This window comes from Schistocerca nitens, chromosome 4, assembly GCF_023898315.1.
Source record: "Schistocerca nitens isolate TAMUIC-IGC-003100 chromosome 4, iqSchNite1.1, whole genome shotgun sequence".
Classification (NCBI taxonomy): Eukaryota; Metazoa; Arthropoda; class Insecta; order Orthoptera; family Acrididae; genus Schistocerca; species Schistocerca nitens.
The window spans coordinates 533144708-533164908 of record NC_064617.1 but is presented as its reverse complement, the minus strand read 5'-3'; the positions used below and the strand labels follow the sequence as shown (position 1 = coordinate 533164908).

Sequence of the window (20201 nt, the reverse complement as noted above, 5' to 3'; positions counted from 1 at the left end):
AAAACTCCTTCTCAGTAGTAGTATATATACATTCTGCTTTGTTTAATTGTCTGGAAGCAAATGAGGTTGGATGTTCATGACCATCAACTTCTACATCTACATCCATACTCTGCAAGCCACCTGACGGTGTGTGGCAAATGGTACCTTGAGTACCTTTATCGGTTCTCCCTTCTATTCCAGTCTCGTATTGTTCGTGGAAAGAAAGATTGTCGGTATACCTCTGTGTGGGCTCTAATCTCTCTGATTTTATCTTTATGGTCTCTTTGCGAGATATATGTAGGAGGGAACAATATACTGCTTGACTCCTCGGTGAAGGTATGTTCTCAAAACTTCAACAAAAGCCCATACCGAGCTACTGAGCGTCTCTCTTGCAGAGTCTTCCACTACTTCCTTTGTTTTCGGACTGCATTTCCTTAGGATTCTTCCAGTGAATCTCAGTCTGGCATCTGCTTTACCGACAATTAATTTTATATGGTAATTACATTTTAAATCACTCGTAATGCCTACTCCCAGATAATTTATGGAATTAACTGCTTCCAGCTGCTGACTTGATATATTGTAGCTAAATGATAAAGGATCTTTCTTCCTACTGCACCATGCATCAATTCTTTGAAGATCCTCTTATATTTCAGTACAATTTTCCATTGTTACAACCTCTCGATATAATACAGCATCATCCACAAAAAGCCTAAGTGAACTTCCGATGTTATCCACAAGGTCACTCCCATGTGTCACACCTGAAATCACTCTTACTTTGTAAGACTTATCTCCATAGTCGATATGCTCTTACTTCGTTCATTAAACGACTGTGGGGAACTGTATCAAACGCCTAGCGGAAGTCAAGAAACACGGCATTTACCTGGGAACCCGTGTCTATGGCCCTCTGAGTCTTGTGGACGAATAGTGCGAGCTGGGTTTCACATGATCGTCTTTTTCGAAACCCATGCTGATTCCTACAGAGTAGATTTCTAGGCTCCAGAAAAGTCATTATACTCAAACATAATACGTGTTCCAAAATTCTACAACTGATCGACATTAGAGATGTAGGTCTATAGTTCTGCACAGCTGTTCAACGTCCCTTCTTGAAAACGGGGATTACTTCTTGGTACAAGATTGCATCTATGGCAAAATTGGATGCATCTGTTGAAAGATCCAAGGTTTCCACTAAATTTGGTAAGGGATAAATGTCGGGTGGTCACAGCATTCAAAGATCAGTAATCAACACAAAAACGGAACTGTGGTTCTTCAGAAATTGATTTCTTCTTTACAATTACAACAGACAAACACCACGGTGGGTCTGAAGGATCTCTTGGTTTTATAAATCCGGCTTCTAATTGTTCTTTAACCATTTCTTGTGCCAACTCTCTTTGACTGAATGGTATTTGGTAAGGTTTTGTGTGACTGGGGCTGCATTTCCTGTATGATTACGATGCTGAACTAAATGAGTGAAACGTAAATTTGTACGTTCTCCGAATAAATCTGCATACTCCAACAAAACAGGAGCTAAAATCTTCTGTTCATCAGCTGTTAAGTGTTCTATCTTTTTCCAAATCTTGCACTTCAGTTCATTATTAACTTCATTTCCTCGTTGTAATTTTGTGGTACTGTTACAAAAATCTGTGTTTATAACTGCAGCATTTGTTACCTTGTGTGGAATCTGTATTACGTCACTTTTACTTGCACTCGACATTTCAGCAACTTTTGTTCCTCGTGACAAAACATCATCCTCATTGCTCATATTTGTTATTGTAACCAGGACTTTTGCAACATTCTGTCTCACCGTTGTAGCGACACCTACACTTCTAGCAACATAACAATGCATTGTATTTGGTAACTCACTTTTCTCAGATTGCTCAATTAATAACAAAGTTCCTTCCTTACATCGGGGTGACTTACCTTCAACGTAGATTGTCTTTCCTGCTCCCTAGGAAATTTGCTGAGGCTGATCAATTTGAACATCAACTCGTACGGTTTGAACTGATGCATCTTTTGGGCGGTCCATTCCCACAACGTCAGTATTGCTGCTTCTTTGAGTATGATCTGAAGAACGATTTCCTAGGTTGTAGTTGCTACGGCCTAGTCTGACCTTTCTTTCTGTGACAAATATCTCTGCCCCATTAGCGATCAAAAAATCAAATCCAAGTACACTATCATAACGCATTTCGTTATTTGAAACTACTTGTACTCTTGTTGGGTGTTTATCTTTACCTTTATTTTCACATTCATCTTGGCCTTGGCCAAGAATTAATTCTACTTCAACTTCTCCATAGTTACATAGCTTTCCTCCGTTTAACCCTCACACTTTTAATAGCGGCGGTTTCAATTTATCCCGTTTATCTATGCCACACCACATTGATGAGGTCTGTGCTCCTGTGTCAATAAGTAGTTTGATGTTTCTCCCATGATATACAGCACCTATCTTCTTTTGTTTCTTGTCAGGAGGCTGAGCAAGTTCAATAGTATCATAGGGCAGTGCAGAGTGATACAGCGGTATTCGGAAGTATTCCTTTATTCAGCTAGTTTACAGAAGCATAATGTCGGCGTGTAGACCGCGCTGTTCCGTGAGTCCGGCTGTCTCAGCACTCCTGGACTGCCGGCACCACTGCTGCTGTCATCAAGATTGCCCGACATTGGGAGTCAGCCGCGGTCGCCACTCGCTGAGGCATGGTGACTGGTGCCGCTCTACTGCCCGCGATTCTGGAGACTCCAGTAATTAAAACTTCCGGGCTAAGAGGCCGTGGTCCAATAGTAGAAATACTTCTCCCTGACGTTTCGTTGCCAGCTGCGGGCAACATCATCTGAGGTGAGTCTACGACTGGCTGCTAGGCCGTGGAGGTCCTGTTTATATAGAGCGTCAAGGAGAAGTATTTCTACTATTGGACCACGGCCTCTTAGCCCGGAAGTTTTAATTACTGAAGACGCCGGCCGTGAAAGCCTACACGCTACGATTCCGGAGACTGTTGGAGTCCCTGGTCCCCGCCACCCTCTGCCCCGTTTGGCCTGCTCTGTCTGACCATGGGACAAAGCTGGTTATACAAGTCACCCGTGGCCCTTGGTCGCTGCTGCTCCCAGGACAGGACCAGACTCTAACCCGCACACTCGTGGATACTGTGCCACAACTTGCCACTAGTGGTGTTTGCCGGATGGCAACACCTGTCGCCGTCCCTAATGCTGTTTCAGCGTTGCTGTGCCTCCCACAGCGTATGCCTCGCTTGTACCCCGGTACGCCAGGTGGGAAGCGAACGTGGCCTTTCCTGGACCCGCTGCAGACCGCTGTCACTGCCCTCCTTCAGGCAGACTGTGCAATCTCCAAGTACTCGGCTGCTGTTCCGTCCCACCCCAGTGTTGTGTCCCTGGAGGCAGAATACAGCCCAAGCAAGTAAATAGAAACAAAGTACAGGTTTACTCAGAATATTTACAACATCGCTACCAGACTGGCCCCTATAAGTGTGGACCAGCACAGGTCTGATTTGACTCTCGACTGACCTGACACACCCCTCCAGCTAAAAGTGCCTGACTATTTATATTGCTTTGTGACATAGTGTCAGAGAGAGACAGAAACTATGGCAGGGGTAAATTCCCATACGTCAGCCACTTTCACATCGCCACTCCCGGCTCTGGCCTACTGCCTTGCCTCATACATCACAATAATTTAAAGCAGTGCTGCAGTTCCCTGCCTCGCTGTTGCTCCACTCCAAACAAATTGTACGTGCAATGCGCCGTTGCAGCTCCGCGCCATGTTTGCTCTGCCTGGCATACTGGCTGCCGACTATTACCACACACTGCCAGCGGCCCCAGACTTCATCGCCCACCCGCACCTTTACTGAATTTTTAACAAAATTCCCTTTCCTATAACTAAGACTAATACTAGTGCAGCAGTTCACTGCTGTCAGTGAAAATTTAAGTTTGCTATCATCAACCTCATGAACTTACTTATCAGCTAGATAACCACACTGTGATTTCAGGAAACAAAGGGGCTGTGCTGTATGACACACATAATCTGCTCTTTAACATATTTAATGATTCTGCTTAGATACCCTAGGCCAACCTCCACGTGTTTAATGTTCAAAGGCTGTTAGCGCCTTACAGGTACATGTATCAGCTTGTAATAAGGGTTTTAATTTAAGATCCGATGACATTGTTGTATGGCCACTGTGCAGCTGATTACTGTAATACCATATATCACATGTTTATTTCAGCATTTGATTGAAATCATTTAATTAATAAAACATGCTTCCCAAACACATGAAAGATGTAAAAGAATCAAGTAACACAAATGTAAAGCTAACAGTAATGTAATGTGTTGATCTATACTTTTGCCTCAACATTATTGTGCTTGATTGCATCTTTTAATTGATAACCAAACATTTATACTTGTGTATAACAAAATGTGCCTACATCTAAAGATTTCACAGCTAATAGTGACCTATTTTAAAGAGATGATGCTTATAGTTAAGTATTTATTGTAATCTGTCATATCATTTTGTGTTCAGCATCGAATATATCTACGAGGGGCATTTGAAAAGTCCGTGCAAAAATAAAAACTACTTACGTGTTTGGGGGAAACCTTTTTTATTTTTTGACATAGTCTCCTTTTGGATGTATACACTTCGTCCAACACTGTTCTAATTTGTTGATCCCTTCCAAGTAATAGGAATTGTCAAAGTGTGCAAAATAGCTATTAGTTGCTGCAATCACCCCCTCATTTGAATAAAATCTTTGTCTCGCCAGCCATTTCTTCAAATTGGGGAACAAATAGTAGTCTGAGGGAGCCAAGTCTGGAGAATAGGGGGGATGTGAAATGAATTGGAATCCTATTTCCATTAATTTTGTGACCACAACTACTGAGGTGTGTGCTGGTGCATTGTCTTGATGGAAAAGGACTTCTTTGTAGTCCAATTGCCGGCATTTTTCTTGCAGCTCGGTTTTCATACGGTCCAATAACGATGAATAATATGCACCTTTTCCAGGTAGTCGATGAGGATTATCCCTTGCAAATCCCAAAAGACAGTCACCATAACCTTTCCAGCCAAAGGAATGGTCCTCGCCTTTTTTGGTGCAGATTCTCCCTTGGTAATCAATTGTTTAGATTGTTGTTTGGTCTCGAGTATAGTAATGTATCCCTGTTTCATCCACAGTGAAGAACGACACTTAAAGTCCTCCGGATTCTTCCAGAACAGCTGCAAACCATCCTTGTAACACTTCACACGATTCCGTTTTTGGTCAAGCATGAGCAATTGCAGAAACCATCTTGCAGATAGCTTTCTCATGTCCAAATGTTTATGCAAAGTATTATGTACCCATTCATTCGAGATGCCCACAGCACTAGCAATCTCATGCACCTTAACTCTTCTGTCATCTATCACCATGTCATGGATTTTATCAATGATTTATGGAGTCGTAACCTCCACAGGGTGTCCAGAACGTTCAGCATCTCTTGTGCCCATATGGCCATGCCGAAAATTTTGAAAACAGTTACAAACTGTTCTAATCGAAGGTGCAGAGTCACCGTAACATTTATCAACCTTCTCTTTAGTCTCCTGAGGGTGTTTTGCCTTTCATAAAGTAATTTTTAATCACCACACGAAATTTTTTCTCGTCCATTTTTTGACAATCACTTGACTTCCTTGATTCACATGAACGCCAAACACAAAGAAATAGACCAATATGGCTGAAACTTGGTGTGCATTCTTTCCAAAGGTGCTACTGACTAAACATGACCTCGATACATGCCGGTGGTGCCATCTCTTGGACTTTGCACGGACTTTTCAGACGCCCCTTGTATAATGAACTGATTAGAGTAATTTAGTCATTTTTGACATTTACTCAAAGGCTACAAACAATTCCCTTTATAAGGCTGTCATTTGATGGCTGAGTACTTGGAATTTCAAATGAGGTCATTCATTTGTGTGATTCACTGTTTCTGAAACAAAAGTTGCACTTAGACTATAGTCTGATAAAAATTACTTGATAGTGGACACTTTGCATTGGAGCTGGTTTCCTTTAATCAGAGCGCTCAGAGTCACGCCTGAACCGTTCACTATTGCCAAAGTGCCACAACAATTGGTCAGTTCAATTCCAATTCCTTGTCTGGCATTCTTTCTTGATGTGTTTGGATCCTGAATCATGGGTCTGGCACTTTTATTGCATATTACATCATAAATAATTACCTCACACACACACACACACACACACACACACACACACACACACTGATGCTAATGAAATACATACATTTCATACACAGCACTATCTAAACACTATGTAATACTTCCACACAAGATGCAATTCATAGTCACATGTGTGGTTATCATATTCACAGAGATCATCTTAACATTAGATAAGCTTCACACAACATTGAGTGAAACCAAGTTTTTGAAGGGTGCAGTTCATCATTGCGACTGGGTGGTCACTGTCAGACATACAGCAACTTAACTCAGTGTTGTAGTTTAGTGTAATGGTTAGTGTATTAACCTGCAGGGCTGAAGGTTGTAAGTTTTGTATCTCACAAACTACTATAATTTTTTTAAATTTCTAAATCTAATCAAAAGAGTTTATCATTTCTATTCAGTTAATTTGTTTAAATTTAACTTTTTATTTCTGATGCTCTGCCATGTCCTTTTCATCATTGTATCTCTTATTTTTCTGCCTATCATTCTTCTTTTGTCTGGAATTTACCTGTGTTGTCTATAAAGTGCTCCCAGGTGCCAACGAGGACTTCTCAATGGTTGTGGTAATACGGCAGCTTGAGCTGCCCATGAGAGGATAGTTTCTGGTAACCAATGATAGCAAGAAAGTAAGTTGCTTTTAGCACTGAAACTGAACTTCTTTGGTCTTCAGTTTGCTCATAGAGGTTAGCTTTAATAGCTGTGAACAAAGTGCTCATGATTTTACGAGGGTTGTTTTGTAAGTAAGGGCCGTTTTTATTTTTTTAAAAAAGATACAAATACTTTTGTAAAAAAACTTTTATTTTCTGATTCTACACACTTTTACCTATTTTTCTACATAGCTGCCTTGTTTATTTAAGCACTTGTCATACTGTACAACTAAGTTTTTAATTCCCTCTTCAAAGAATTCGGCCACCTGCTCCGACGGCCAAGAGTTCACGGCCGCTTTCACTTCATCGTCGTCATTGAAGCGCTGCCCGCCAAGATGGTGTTTCAGGTACCAGAAAAGGTGAAAATCGCTAGGAGCAAGGTCGGGGCTGTATGGTGCATGGTCCAAAACTTCCCAGCCAAAAGAATCAATCAAATCCCGAGTCTTTTGAGAGGTGTGAGGCCTAGCATTATCGTGCAGGAGAAAAACTCCTTTTGTCAGCATGCCGCGCCTTTCGTTTTGAATTGCTCTGCGGAGCTTCTTTAGAGTTGCACAGTAGGCATCTGAGTTGATTGTCATTCCTCGTGGCATAAAGTCCACTAGCAAAATACCGCACCGGTCCCAGAACACAGTTGCCATAATCTTGCGCTTTGACAGCGTCTGTTTGGCTTTGACCTTGACGGGTGAGGTTGTGTGTCGCCATTCCATCGATTGTCGCTTGCTTTCGGGAGTGATATGGGATACCCATGTTTCATCTCCAGTGACAATTTGACTCAACATGTCATCCCCTTCTTCCTTGTAACGAATCAAAAAGTCCAATGCAGTGGCAAATCTCTTCCCTTTGTGGTCCTCTGTGAGGAGTCTGGGTACCCACCCAGAACACAGTTTCTTAAAGTTTAGGTTTTCAGACACAATTTTCTACAAAACTGATTTTGAAACTTGTGGAAATTCCAAAGAAAGAGTGGAAATTGTGAATCTTCTGTCCTCACGAATCTTTGTTTCGACTGCAGCCACCAAATCATCAGTGATCACAGAGGGCCGGCCTGAGCGTTCTTCGTTATTGGTCATGGACGTTTTGACGGCCAATTTTAAACTCTCTAACCCATTGACGCACTTTACCTTCACTCATTGCATTCAAGCCATAAACTTCTGTTAACTGACGATGAATTTCTGCAGCTGATAGGCTTCTCGCGGTCAAAAAACGTATCACTGACCGTATCTCCCACGCGGCGGGCGATTCAATAATTGTAAACATTATAAAGTAGCACAGCGATGCGTACACATCAGCTACAGAGCTGCAACTTGCATTAGTGTGAACGGGAAGGATGCCGGCAAGTGGCGGGGTGGCTTGATGCGGCGTCCGCGCGAACTATGGGACTATACGCGCGAACGGCCCTTACTTAAAAAACAACCCTCGTAGTTCTGCCACAAACTGTTGAACACTGGTTTCTTGGATACACTACACATCACGAGGCTGTGGTTAGCTTAGGACATGAGTTTAAATTCAGTCTAAAACACGTCTGCTGCCGCAGTTCAGTTATTGGTCACTTAAAATCAGCTGTCGATAGAGCATCTCTCATTTCCAACATACCATGCAGTGGCCACTTCCACCATTGCTCCATTAATAACATTTGTGAAGTGATTTGTCATGTTTGTGTGTTACCTATAACCGAACAGTAGGCGGTGGCCATGTGGCAACACCATAGTGGCAAGTGACAGACGTCAACTATCAAGTAATTTTAAACAGACTATAATATTAATTTATTGTAATTAATTGTGTGTTCTGGTGCCTGTAGTTGTAGTTTATTATTATGCTCTCTGTACAGTCTATATGGTTCTTCTTATCAAATTAATCTCTTGATTGAGATTTTCTCTTGTTATAACTCCATAATGTGCATTGACAATTACTATGATGTCTGGATTTTCAAATGGCCACCAGTCTATTTTACCCCCCCCCCCCTCCCCCCAACCCTCAGATGTACTATAAGTGCCTATGTTCACTCTGCTGTAATAGAGTGTAAGAGTAACAGGGCAACATGTGATGAGCATAAGCATGATAAAGGACTTGCACGGGAGTCTATCACACAGGCCTGTAGTGCTATTGTGTAAAAAAAGGGTGGGTATTGCATTTTTTTTTTCCTTCTTTCAGTTTGGTGTGTTTGGATTAGTATGATCACATTCTGATATTGCACAAGAGATCTGTTTGCATACAAAGTTTGGGAGTTGTGCCTCTGAAGTCCCGCAGCAGTGTATGAGAGTTGCTCTGAAAGTAACCACATTTTTTTCTTCAACCATTATTTATTGAACACAGTGAAATGTATAGAGAAGAAAGAATGAGGTTTCTTCTACACTTCCTCTTTTTACATGCAATCCTTGTATCATTCTATGGCCTTCTTCCAGCAAGGCATGATAGTGTTTATGCCATGTCGTATCACTCCTTATTCTGGTCATGAAACATCCACACTATCTTTACTTGATTGACAGCTTCAGCGCCAACTGCTGAGTCATTATGTCTCTGTCCTCATGAATGAGCACTTCAGCAAACTGCTTTGTGTCAGATCCAACAGCTGTGGATGACCTCCCTGAACGCTGCGAATCTTGGAGCTCTGCGGAACCTCCTCCTCTTAATGGCCTCAGCCTCTGCGCCCAGCAATGAACTATACTTCTCTTAACTGCAGATGCTCCATAAACTGCACAAAAATGTTTGTTAAGCTTCCTGACGGAGTTCTTTATCTGCAGTGAGAAATTCAATGACGACATGCTGCTTGTAACTTACAACGCTTACAGACACCATATTGAAACATTCTATCTGTCGGAGGAAATGGAACATTCGCATGCACACTCCAGAAACTATATGTAATGCCAACTAAAGGTTTCCATTCTTACCATTCTTTTTGGCTGAGAAAAAAAATGTGTTGCATTACTTTCTGTGCAACCCTTATAAGAAAGGAGAAAGAGAGTAAAGTAGGTAAAGGGCTAGTAATATCTTATCCCAAGGAAGAACTCAGAACATTTGGCTCAATGGATGATCACATAGAGGAACTGTGGCTCAAGTTTAGAAGAGTAGTTGACCAAGCATTGTATAGATATGTATGTACTAGAACAGTTCTTGATTAGAGGGACCCTCCATGTTATACAATCTCTATAATGAAATGTGTAAAGAAATAGTGACTGCTGCACAATAGGTGTATAATGAAGGACATGACTATAGATAGAGAGGTACTAAATGAAATATGTTTGGCTGTGAGAAGAGCAATGCAACTACTATACTATAATGGGAAAACCTATCACAATATCCAAAGAAATTCTTGTCATACAGAAAGGCTGTAGGTCATACCAAATTTACCTCTTAGCTAAAATTAGAGGGGGTGTTACTCTTTTCAGCCTTTGTTTTGAAATTATGCAAAAGAAAACAAACTTGTATAAAATGAAAATTTATTCAGAAACTTAATAAAATTGTAAAAGACAAAGTCAAACATTTTTTACTTACTGTAGTCTAAATTGTTGCAGTTCAAGCTTGACCTATTCATTAAAAATGAAATCCATCTTTCTAGTTTTAATTTGCGCAAAAAGCTCAGTAATTTTTTCCTTGATCTCTGGGTGACAAGTGAAAAACTTTTTCTCCATTGAAAGCACTGCAAGCACATTACATCTTTCTGAAAAGTTTTTATCATGGGAAATGCCAAGAGGATTTTTATCTGTTTCACTAAGAACATCATCTAGATTATTTTTCCAAGTTACATTTTGGCAGCTCAGTTAATTTACGGTATTATGAAACATAAGACTGAGAGTAGAATACTTTTATTTCACTTTCAAGCTTTTCTTTGTCAGTCATGGGAAATCTTTCAGTTACCAATACCAGCTCCTCCGCTTCATTTTTAAAACCAGTGAAGCTTTCTTGTTGAACAATCCAGCAGCTATTAAGTGATTAATGGAAAATGCCTGCCCCCTTATATCAATGCATATTCAGTCACATGTTTCCTAATCTTCTGCCCTGAGTGCTTGTGATTGTTTCTCACAGTACATTGAGTTTCTTAATTCTAAAATATCAGATTTATTTCAGCATGAGGTGTAATTTGATGAAAAAGCTCTAACTAGAACTTGAAATTGTCATTGTTCTGGTATTTTAAAATTCATGTTGCTTCTGCAGTGGCTTGATCTGCATTTAATGTTGACTGAATTTCCATAAGGCAGTTATGTAAACGTCACAAATTTTAAGGAACTCTGTTTATGTTTTGTATGTTGAAGTTCCACTTTGTGGAGGAATGGGGCAGAATGCTTGTGTCCATACGCTTCTTGGGAATGGACACACATTGCAGTGATGTTGAAAAAACTGTTGGAATAGAACCGTCAGAGTGTCAGAGAAAAATGTTCTTGCGTTTTGTGTAATACTTGCTGCATTACTCATTGTTAGAGTAAGTTGATGTGCATAACAGTGAATGAAATGCGCATTACTGTAAACTGCATTCATTTCTTCTTGAATTCCTGTTTTGTTACCTTTCACGACATTTGCATTGTCAGGATTATGTCCAGTTGTTGTAAAATACATTTTGATATGCCATCTACAGTTTGATTTTGTGGAATAAAGAATCTCCAAAATGGCTCCAGTATTTCTCCATTCAATACGTACTGTAGAAAAAGAATGGTTTGAGAGCATTCTGAAACATCTGCTGTGTCAGTAGCGATGACAGCTGTAAAAGAATCTTCTGAAATCCATCCTCCTCGTGGTATATTTATAGCAAGGAGTCGAGCATCTAATCTTGAATAGTCTTAGAAACACCTTCAAAGACTTTACTAGTTTGTAATTGGTTCTTTAAATTGAAATCTGATTTATGCATAAAATTTACTAATCGTATAAATACTGCTGGATGTGTGGATCATCTTTTTCATCACGTCCGTGTCAGAGAGTTTCTAAGCGTTCATAAAAGAAAATACAGTACTTAGTTTGGAGAACATTTCATAGTTCTTTATAACCTGTACATTATGCTCATTGACTGACAGACTCTGTGAATTGCTAAGAAGTTCTTAATATTTTTCTTTCATTTTGTTTATATTTCTGAAACTGTCTTCTGCCCTCTTTAAGTCATCTCCAGACAGGAAACACAGAGATCAACACAGTGCATTTTTTACTTCACAGTCACAAAGTCAACTTTTCTGTTGGCAGCTACGAATTTCTCATCCATGGCTGACATATTAGAATATCAAGTGTTGAATGACTCGTTTCTTAATTGTAACCTTCTCATGGAGAGAAAGCTGTAAAAACTTGAGCTATTGAAATTCACTTATAGTCAAAGATCTTATTTCTTGGTGATGAAAGTCCATTATCTGTAAAATAAAAGAAACAGGAAAATCAATCTAATAGAATAACTGGAAGCTGGATAATAATCTAATTCTACAGTTTTATCACATTCAAGAATACTGTATATTGTTTTTAAGCACATCCTGTATGAAATTTAAAAAAACATGTTCCCTCCATAACACCAGAGTTGGCAGTTGACACTGCGGGAGTGACAGTGTTCTGACTCTTTCACAGCCTCATGTGCATCTTCTTATGTGCACATGGCCACCATAGCCAGACACCGTCCTGCGAAACTGTGAAGCGCACAATTCCTTTTGTATCTTTTCCATAAACTTGGTGATGCCTACTGGCATTAAGCTTGAGGATTATATATTGTGTAAATATAAAGAAAGAATTGAAGAAAAAATGAATTACATAACATGCTCTCGATCATATCAAATGGAAATAGGGAAAGCTGCAGTTCCACAGTGCCTGTATGTGTGCTGCTACTAGTCTGTACACTCATGGATGACACAAGAGCGGAAACTCAGAGTAGCATCACATAAGCAGAATGTATGTACTCCATTTCCAAATGTCTCTTTGCAAAGTAAGATGCATAAGTACTACCTCAATTTGATTCGAACATTATTACAGAGGTGAGTGGTGTAGATATTAGTATCAGTGTCATTGAGAAACAGCTGAAATCATTAATACTGAACAAGATCACAGGGCTAAATGAAATTCCTCTCGAGTTCTGTACAGAATTGTCAGTTCTGTTGAGTTCAAGCAGAATGTGGTAACTGAAGCAGAATGACTTCCTCCATGCCAATGAGGACGGATTCTGAAAACATTGATTGCCTGAGACTCGATTTCCATTTTTATCAGGTGACATCCTGAAAGTCTTGGATCAGGGCAGTCAGAAAGATATATCCTTTTTCCACTTCCAAAAAGCATTTGACTGAGCACCACACCAACAGTTAAAAATGGAAGTACTATCATATAGGAATCGTACTGAATTGAAAATTTCTTCGTATCACTTTATCTTGGATGGAAAGTCATCGACATATATAATTTCAGACATGGCTGAGGACAGTGTTAATTGTGACCACTGACTTTTTGCAGTTGATGAAGTTCTCTTAAATGAAGTACTATCCTAAGAAAGCCACATAAATGTGCAGTTAGATCTTAATAAGATTGACACCTTGCTTTAAAAATGTTCCAAATTGTGAAAGTGTACACATCACAAAATGCAGAAGTATAATATCCTATAATGACAATCTCAGTGAGTCACAATAGGAATAAGTCAGTTTGTACAAACAACTAGGTCTAGGCCTAACAGTTTGTGGGGTTATGAAATTGAACAATTTGATAGACTCAGTCATAGGTAAAGCAGGTGGCAGACTTCAGTCTTTTGGCTCAGTTTATTGCTCATATGTGAGGGAGCTATACCACATAACAAAGGATGCTAAACATATACAGAGGAGGACAGCATGAGTGATCACAGGTTTCTTTGTCAACAGAAATACTGAAGAATCTGAAGTGGCTGATGCTATAAGTTAGATGCAAATTATACCTCAAAAGTCCAGCTACAGACTTTCAAGAACCAATATAAAATGAGGAACCTAGAAATGTGCTACAGCCTTGTATGCAGCACTCCCACTGGGACTGTGAAGACAAGACTGAATGACATACCACATGCACCAATGCATTTCAGCAGTCATTCCTGCCAAGACCCATACACTGATGCAACAAGAAGCTATATTGCATAGTACTGTGTGAAGTACCCACTACCATGCACTTTACAGTGGTTTGTAGAGTATTGATGTAGGTGTGTATGGATTTTACAGATGATATTTTCACTATTCAGACATGGCATCTATCAAAATGTAAGCATTGTTGGTGTTTATTTGCCATGGCAGAGCCATCAGAGAAGTGGAGGTCAACAACAAGATAGTTTATAAGCAATTATTTTTTTTATTGTGTATTGGGGTAGTATTTAGAAGAATGATTTTTGAAAAGCCACACCACTACATTCATCTGTTTACTCCTATCCATAACTCTTAGCACTTTATGCGAAGAGTGCTAGATGACATTTTGCATGATTGGGGTTTTTGAATTTTCAAAATCCCTGCCAGCTGCCATTGAGAATTCTTTTCCCAGTAGGATATTGTACCTGAACTTGAAATACATTCTACAACACTTATTAAGTCTGTGGTTACCTTGCAAGGGAGCTCTACGCATGACTAGAGCCTTGAGTTTTTAGAAATTTCAACTGCCTGTTAAGACAAGTTTTCAGAAGAGTAGATGGTCTGCTGAATCCTTTGTCCCATCATTAGTTTTCCTTCTTACCATTTTATCCAGAGATTATTATTTACAGTGGTACCCTCATAAACAACACATTGTTAACTTTATGGTAAACTAATAACTGGAATTTAAACTCCAATTTACTTGTTTTTCAATTTTGTTTTTGCTTTTAGCTTACATCAGGGAAGCTGAAGCAAGATGGCTGCAAAACAGATATTGAAAGAAAGGAGTATACAAATATTTAATTTCCAGAATATTTATGTTGTTAACATTTCTTTCTGTATTACAGTGTGAGAAAGCTTTCATTGTAATTTTTTATATACAAAAACTGTATTTTGTTATATGCAATGATCTGTAAGTAACCAGTCTGTCCACAGTGATTATGTTTCCTGTAATATTAAATATGTGTATAAGGAATTCTGATCAATACAGCTATGTTGACATATACGATGAGTATGTCTTATATGGAGTATTTTCTAATTTGATTGTTTTTAATTTATTTCATATTATGTTAGCAGATGTTTAGTAGTCTTTAGGGGTCACACAATGCAATAATAAAGATAACTATTAAGTGATATTTGTAAAACATTTGTCTCTCTGTTCCTGAATTTAATTTTCTATCAAAAATCTGTGTGATATGAATAATAAACTTAAAATGTAAAGAGATGATTGAAGAACTAGAAAAGAAATTGGAGGCAAATTATGTAACAGGTTGCAACCTTATAAAATCTGTTTGGGTGCTGCGAAAGTATTAGAAAAATTATCTTTTCACTCTCTGAAGTGATTGGGTGCAGTGATTTACTTTTTTGTAAGAACTCAACACAGATTTTGTTATTTTGTAATACTGTATGCTTAATCTTATGACCTAATTGTAGGCCCCAAACTTCTATTATTTAATGTTTTCCTGCATATTCTGCAACATACACAAGCCACAATGTCATCAAATTTACAAAAATGAGAAGATTAAGCTTGTTTGAAACAATTACATTTCCTGTGGATTGTGTTGAATCCTTTGCTAACACTTTTTTTCTCTGTGGGAAAAAATGGGAAATCACTATTTGAGCAATAAAATCTTTCATACTGTTAATTTTCTGAGTGACAATCTCCATAAATTTAGAAGTTTAAGCCATTTCCATGCTGAAGAAGAATGTTAAGTATTACTCCCCTTCAATATGATCCACTACCGAGAACTGCAGAAACCAGATGTTGGTATTTGTTATTGGATTTGTTAACTGCCTGTTGAAATTATAATATTTAAAGTATTTCATTAATAAGATGTTCTTCGTGAAGCTTTTTTTTTTTACTCTCCAAGTATTATGTTCAAACAAAACCAAATTGTAATTTATGCTGTGAAACATATTCTTGTGATATTTCTGTAATTTTTTACCACGTATGCAGATTTTAAGAATAAATTATTGTATGTCCACAAGATTGTGTCATACAACAGAAAGAAAATGTGTAATTATCTGCCATTATTATTATTATCATCATCATTATGATTTATTTTCCTGGTGGATTTTCTCTTTTTATTCAAAGTGGCAGAGAAACAAGTTGTCAATTAAAGCACAAATATGTTTTTAAGTTCGATCTTCTACGTTTATCAGTGTAAAATACAAATCTTGAAAATACTGGTCATAACATACAGTAGTGCAACAGCAAACAACAAGGGCAAAGTCTGAGACACTGAGTCACGAAACTCCCAATGCTTTTCTGCAACTTCATTACTGCAGTGTTGACCAACTGTCTTGTATAAGCACACTGTGAAATGATTGTGTATACTGTATAAGGAATGCAGAAGCAGCTTGAAAATGAAAATGAGGTCGTAATTTGGAGTTTATTGTGGTACAATAAATATGGAAAGGCATTTTATAATGTGGTAAGAAATAAAATGTTTTCCCTCTTTTAGGCAGTGTGGTATCAAAAACAGAGAGAGTTGGAAACCCACTCTTCCTTCAAAACCAGTTAGTATAGACTGTACTGGCAGGTTTGTGTAAGAAGTTAAAACCAGCATAGGTGTTAAGGACAGTTAATTGTCACCACTGATATTTATTTGGTCATAGAAAAGGAAATGAGGGGATTAAAAGGTTAGCACAGTATGGGTAATTGATGAGACAGCTGTGATAGCAGAAAGTGAACAGGAATTAGGTTTTGCACTAAATGTAGGTTAGGATATGCACATAAATAAGAAGAAATTATTTAATTGGATAGATTAATTAAATAATTCAGTAATAAATAATTTTATCAATAATTGATTTTGTTGTTAAATAAGAAGAAAGTGTCACAGGTTTACATGCTGGAAGACTAAATGTTACATCCAGGAAAGAGAATCTAGAAGGGATATATACATTTTGAAATGTGGGAAGCAGAATACATACTCATGATAAGTATGTGTAAAGTACAGAAGCAAGAGCAAAGCAAAAGTGTCTTTTATAAGAATAAATAGTGGCTAATTATGGCTCTTCCTTTCAGACCAAGAGGAAGAATTATATGAATAAAAGAATGGATATTGTGATTTTGAGATTGAGATACGTTAAATCATTGTCTGCTGCTGGAATAACAGGCTCACAATTTCTAATTTGTGACCGCCTGAATAATAATTATTACAAGCATGTCAATTTAATCGCACTAAGACATCAGACTGTGCAGAGAATTAATGAATGCCGGCTCTGAAAAAATTTGCTGCTGTTATCAGCAGTCTGCATGAGATATGAAAAATGGTTGCCAGTTACTTGTCAGCAAGCTGTTACTCTGCAAAATGTACTTACAAAAATTCATCTGCTGTGAAAATGGTGATTATCATTCTTTCAAATAAACACACTTCTGCGATTTCATGTTATTATACTTATTGTTAACAAAAGTTACAAATCCTTACATAGGTAGTGGCCAAGGCAGGACAGTGATAATTGTCTGTCTCTAGAGAACAAGTAAGGGTGAGTGATTAAAAACAAGTAATGAATAACTTACAAAAATTCAAAGATAGCATTTTGTTCATTTTCATTGCAATCACTGATACACACCAAGTCTGCCTTCTCCGCCCATGAAAAGTCATTGGATTACATATTTTAAATAGTATGTATAAAATACAAATCACTTGATGTATCTTTTCATAGTAATTGGGAATGTAAAAATCATGCCTAGTTTTGAATGGGTTAAAATGAAATCCGTAAAGAAACTCGTGAAATTAACTACAGTCAGTGTGAAGCTTTAGAAAGTACATGGTAAACACATTGATACATTCAGAATTGGTTCCTTTTGAGCTTAAACCTATCATGTCACAATTCATTTCTTTTTACAAAGGATTTTTGATGATATGATTACGATTTGGCTATTGTGAACCGTATTTGTTACATTGCACTCAGATTTTATTATTATATCTTAATATTAAGGGAAGGTGGGATATTAGTTTAATTGCATTTTATTATTCATTTTGAAAATCTGGCCTGGTACGAGTAGGACTTGCACATTGAGGGTTCCATACAAACTTAATTATGTGTACAGACTGTTTATCCATTCCAGGAATCTAGCATCTCGATATTTTTGCCTGCTATGGACATTGATGCCAGCAAAATATTGGTCCCAACGACACCACAACTCTCTAGAATATTTCAGTTTCAAGTTTGAAGTCACACAACAAATGACAAAAGAAACTTTTAATATAGTAATTACAAATTAACAGTCTTTTGATTTTTTTCCTTTTGTTACAGAATGTAGCCTTTCTTCCTGGGAAATTTCATGATTTCAGCTAAACAGAAGGCACCCTGTAGGTTTTGATGTGTGAGTTAGCGAGTATCAGAATATGTGACATAAATAGCCATAGCCTTTGATTACATTAACTTAGAAGCAAATGTTTGTTATTCTGTCAACGGACCATAGACTTTAATCTGTGACATAAATTTCAATTTATCTACTTGTTCTTGAGGGAAAAGGGGCTTTGACAGACAGATGGACAGACAATCAGATAGTGAATGACAGTTTTTCATGTGATATAATTACATATTCACAATTTTCAGATTTTTTTCCTTAGATCAAGGGGAAGTACCCTACGCATTTTAAAGATCAAATTTGCAATTATCAAAATATGCGACATAAATGGCATTATCATTTGATTGCATTGAGTTAAGAAGCTAACTTTTATTATACTGCCAAGAGAACATAGACCTTAGTGTGCAGCTTGATTCATGTACCTGTTCATGAGAGAAAGCGATCTTAACAGACGGACAGACAGACAGACAATCTGATATCAAATGACAGATTTTTTTGTGTGATCTTGCATCTCGGCAAATTTCTTTATTCTAGGTCAATGGGAAGTACCCTATAGCTTTTAATGAGCGAGTGTGTGAATATCGAAATATGTATTATACAAGGGTGGTTTGAAAAGTTCTTAGAATCACCACAAGAGGTCAGCGTTAGTGCAAAGTTGTTCATGTGATATTCATTGGACTGTTGCGTGTAAACACGTGCCACCTCTGTGGTCTTGTAAGAGAGCTAGTAATTTGTAAAGACTGAAAAAAATCAGGATTCGAGCAATGATTAAGTACTTCGTAAAGAAAGATATGAAAGCAAAGGACATTCATGCCAATTTCCAGAATACACTGGGGGCCTCTGTTCCGTCATATTCAACTGTTGCCAAGTGGACAAATGAATTTAAGTTTGGTTGGGAGAGCTTACATGATGATCCTGCAGTGGTCGGCCAAGATGTGTCACTACTCCAGAAATCATTGTGAAAGTGCACAAAATGGTCATGGAGGATTGCCGGTTGAAAGTGTGTGAAATTGCTCACACTTGCCAGATGTCATGTCAAAGTGTATATCACATTTTAACTGAAGAATTAGAAATGAAAAAGTATCTGCAAGATGGGTGCTGCGACTCTTGGCACTGGATCAAAAACGTGCCGTCGCCATGACAAAATTACATGGACTAAAGTATGAATTGTTGCCAACCCGCCTTATTCACCTGATATGGCTCCCTCAGACTTCCATATCTTCCCAAAACTGCAAATTTTTCTTGGTGAACGAAGATTCACTTCAAACAAAGAATTGGTAGCCGGAGTTGACACTATTTTGCAGGCCTGGAGGAAACTCATTTTTGAGATGCGATCAAAGCACTGGAACATCATTAGACCAAGTGCATTAATCTACAAGGAGACTACATTGAAAAATAAAAAAGATGCAGTGATGTAGGTACTTTTTTCTATTCCCTTCCGAGAACTTTTCAAACCACCCTCGTAAGTGGCCATATCTTTTGATTGCACTGACTAAGAAGCTTCACTTTTTTTTTTTTTTATTTTGTCAAGGAACCATAGATCTTTATCTGTGTCATAAACTTCAGCTTGATACGCCTATCTGTTCCTGAGAAAAAGTGTTTTGAACAGTCAAACAAACGGACAACAAATTGATCCTATAAGGGTTCCATTTTTCTGGTTGTGGTATGGACCCTAAAAACCACCAGACCATTTAGTGACTGGGAGACATGGAACAGCATTAAAAATAGAAATTTCCCAGTTAATAGTAATGGAAATTCCTGGATGGAACAATTCGTATAATAAGGGTAAGACAGCCAATCACCTATAGTGGATTGATGCATGGAGCACAGAAACACACAGCAGAAAACAGTATTCACACTACATAAAATAAGGAAAGACAACCATGTACCTTTAGTGAACTGATAACTATACTACTGGCCATTAAAATTGCTACACCAAGAAGAAATGCAGATGATAAAAGGGTATTCATTGGACAGATATATTATACTAGAACTGACATTTGATTACATTTTCACACATTTCGGGTGCATATATACTGAG

The 20201-nt window shown here is 38.2% G+C and overlaps 1 protein-coding gene across 2 annotated transcripts in view; it reads left to right on the top strand.

The window, feature by feature from the left end:
• The window catches only part of LOC126251452 (fatty acid hydroxylase domain-containing protein 2), a 208826-nt gene extending 193013 nt beyond the window's left edge, over positions 1 to 15813 (top strand). The window contains exon 8 of one of the 2 annotated variants that reach the window (XM_049951880.1): positions 14572 to 15813. In XM_049951880.1, the coding sequence (XP_049807837.1) occupies positions 14572 to 14643 (72 nt within the window). In that variant the 3' untranslated portion in view covers positions 14644 to 15813. The remainder of the gene's footprint in view (positions 1 to 14571) is intronic. The other variant, XM_049951881.1, reaches the window with a different exon arrangement.
• The last annotated feature ends 4388 nt before the right edge of the window (positions 15814 to 20201 follow it).